Source organism: Pinus tabuliformis, chromosome 3_2, assembly GCF_031772625.1.
Source record: "Pinus tabuliformis cultivar Carrire ecotype Pingquan chromosome 3_2, CPIR1, whole genome shotgun sequence".
Lineage (NCBI taxonomy): Eukaryota > Viridiplantae > Streptophyta > Pinopsida > Pinales > Pinaceae > Pinus > Pinus tabuliformis.
This window is the reverse complement of record NC_142302.1, coordinates 1,126,411,936-1,126,414,637: the sequence shown is the minus strand read 5'-3', so window position 1 is coordinate 1,126,414,637 and position 2,702 is coordinate 1,126,411,936. Positions and strand designations below refer to the sequence as shown.

The window sequence follows — 2,702 nt, the reverse complement described above, 5'->3', positions numbered from 1 at the left end:
GGGTGGCACTGGGCTTCAATGCGAAGGTTCTTTGAGATATCTCCTCTTGGGGATGGGAAAATGTACTGGCTGTGGAACTATACTCCATCAAACTATGCATCCCCTTTCTCATTCTCAATGTTTATGGTCTTGTGTTGGAATGAGAGAGGTTCTGGAACCCCTTCTTTTCTAAATCTTTTATGGCGCACCCAAACCTTGTAATCGACAAAGACTTTAATTTTTCTTTGGGGATGACAGAATCTTGGGGGGTCAGAGCCAAAGCAGATCCCTTCACTGATTTCTTTCTAAATAAACTGGCCTCTTCTCTCATGGTGGATGTTACTCCGCTCAAGATGTGCCCATCGTGGAGGAATCGAAGAATTGGAGAAGAATGGGTTGGGAAGAAGCTTGATCGTTTCCTTCTCTGTGATTCGCTGACCAAAAAGTTACAGGCTTTTAGACATTGGGTTGGGGAAGGCGGTCTCTCGGACCATTTCCCTGTTTTCCTTGAAGTGAAGGGTGCTTTCTCTAAACTGGGCACTCCTTTTAAATTTAATGCCTCCTGGCTTTCGGATGCATCCTTTATTAGCCTTTTCCACAACACTTGGAAGAATGTTAATCTCAACGAAGATGAGAGTCGCAGCAAGGCTTTCATGGATAATTTAACAAGGATGAAGGTTGCCTCTAAGCAATGGGCCCTCCATAAGAAACTGAAGGAAGAAGAAACTCTGGAAAATGTCAACTTGGAGATAGCCCTTCTTGAAGACCCAGGCGGTAATGGCTATGGAACAGAAGAGTCTCGGGCCAGACTTCAAGAGCTGGAGATGGAAAGGAAGAGAATTCTCCAGATCAGGGAGGAGAGTTGGCACTTAAAAAGTAGAGCGATCTGGTTGCAGGCGGGGGACGATAACACTAAGTTTTTTCAGAATTATGCTAAAGGAAGGAAAAATTCTAACACTATCTGGGAAATGAAGAAAGCCAATGGTGATATGGCACGCTCCTTTGAAGAGTTGGCATCTTTAGGGGTCAATTATTTCAAGAACCTCTTCAAAGCGCCAGAGGAAGCTTCTATTGCAAAAGTTATAAGGGTCTCCTAGTTCTTTCCTAGGTTCATAGAGGAGGAAGGAAATGAATCCATCATGGCACCTGTTTCTAAGGAGGAGGTAGAAGATATTCTCAAATATATGCAAAAGGACAAAATCCCTGGTCCGGGCGGCTAGACTGTCGAATTTTTCCAACACCTCTTCGATTTCATTGGTGATGAGTTAGCGGCAGTCGTGGAAGACTCCAGGCATATAGGATCAATATATCATCCCTTCAACTCCACATTTCTCGCCCTTATTCCCAAATCTGATCTCCCGGGCTCTTTTGAAGAATTTAGGCCCATATCCCTGTGCACCTATGTTTATAAAATAATTGCAAAAGTGATTGCCTCCAAATTAAAACCTTTTCTCTCCAAAAACACTTCCCCTGAGCAATTTGTCTTTCTAGACGGTAGACAAATTCATGAAGCGGTTGGAGTTGCTCAAGAAACTCTTCATAGTCTAAAAATTGGGAAAGAAAAGGAGCTGTAGTGAAAATCGATTTTCAAAGGCTTTTGACAAAATCAGCTGGTTGTACCTCAGGATTTTGCTAACTCATCTGGGTTTCAGGTATGACTTTGTGAAATGGATTATGAGCTATATTTCTTCATCTTCCATAGCTGTCCTGATCAATGGAGCAGCCTCCAGCTTCTTTAGTCCTAAACGCAGCCTGCATCAAGGTTGTCCGCTCTCTCCCCTTTTGTTCCTGTTGGCAGCAGATGGCATCAATCTTATGATTCATGACGCAAAAAGACAGGGGTCTCTCAAAGGCATTGAAGCAGTTGAAAATTTTTGGGTTACCCACCTCCTCTTCGTGGATGACATAATTCTGTTCAGCAATGGTAGTCTTGAGGACTGTAAGATGCTCAAAAGGATCATGGACCTTTTCATGAAGGCTACTGTTCTTTGTATCAATGAGAGAAAATCCTCTCTCACGTGCACAGGTATGTCCATAGAAATGACGCCCAGTGTGAAGATGGTCCTAAACTTTGAAGTCAAAGTGCTGGAGGATCCCTTCAAATACTTGGGTTTTCTTCTCAAATATGATAACTAGAGGATCAAAGATTGGAATTGGATCCTTGCAAAAATCGAATCCAATCTGAAACATTGGAGTTTCAAATGTCTTTCCAGGGCAGGAAGGCTTGTGTTAATAAAATCTGTTTTGATGGCAATTCCAGTCTATTGGGCTAGCTTGACATGGTTTCCCAAAGGAATCTTATCCTCAATTGACAAATTATGCAGCAGGTTTCTATGGGCGGGGTCCAAGACAGAGAAAGTCACCCAGTGGATCGCTTGGGATAAAGTGGCTCATCCTAAAGAGTGGGGAGGTTGGGGGATAAAAAATCTTGCATGCTTCTCCCAATCTTTAGCAGCAAAACTCGCCTGGAGGCTCATTTCGTTTGAAAACCTGTGGACCTCTGTTTCAAAAAGAAAATACATTGACCCTCTATCAATGATAGATTGGATCAGATTGCCAATAAAGCCTTACAAAAACTCCTTGGTGGTTTGGAACGCTGTGTTCGCCTCTGTCAAAATTATAGAGAAGGGTTTGGCTTGGAGAATGGGGGATGGTTCTAAAATCAGGTTGGGTAGATACCCCTGGATAGGATGTTCAGAGCGGTTCTCTCTATCTCAGGGCCT

General features: G+C 43.2%; 1 protein-coding gene across 1 annotated transcript; it reads left to right on the top strand.

The window, feature by feature from the left end:
- Positions 1-230: 230 nt before the first annotated feature.
- LOC149184631 (uncharacterized) lies at positions 231-1,076 on the top strand. The gene has a single exon (XM_089415401.1). It carries the CDS (start codon positions 231-233, stop codon positions 1,074-1,076), a length of 846 nt encoding a protein of 281 aa, XP_089271527.1.
- Positions 1,077-2,702: the final 1,626 nt, after the last annotated feature.

What these genes read in the sequence shown, in the direction of transcription:
- LOC149184631 (XM_089415401.1), top strand. Translation starts at nt 231, where the DNA reads ATGACAGAATCTTGGGGGGTCAGAGCCAAAGCAGATCCCTTCACTGAT.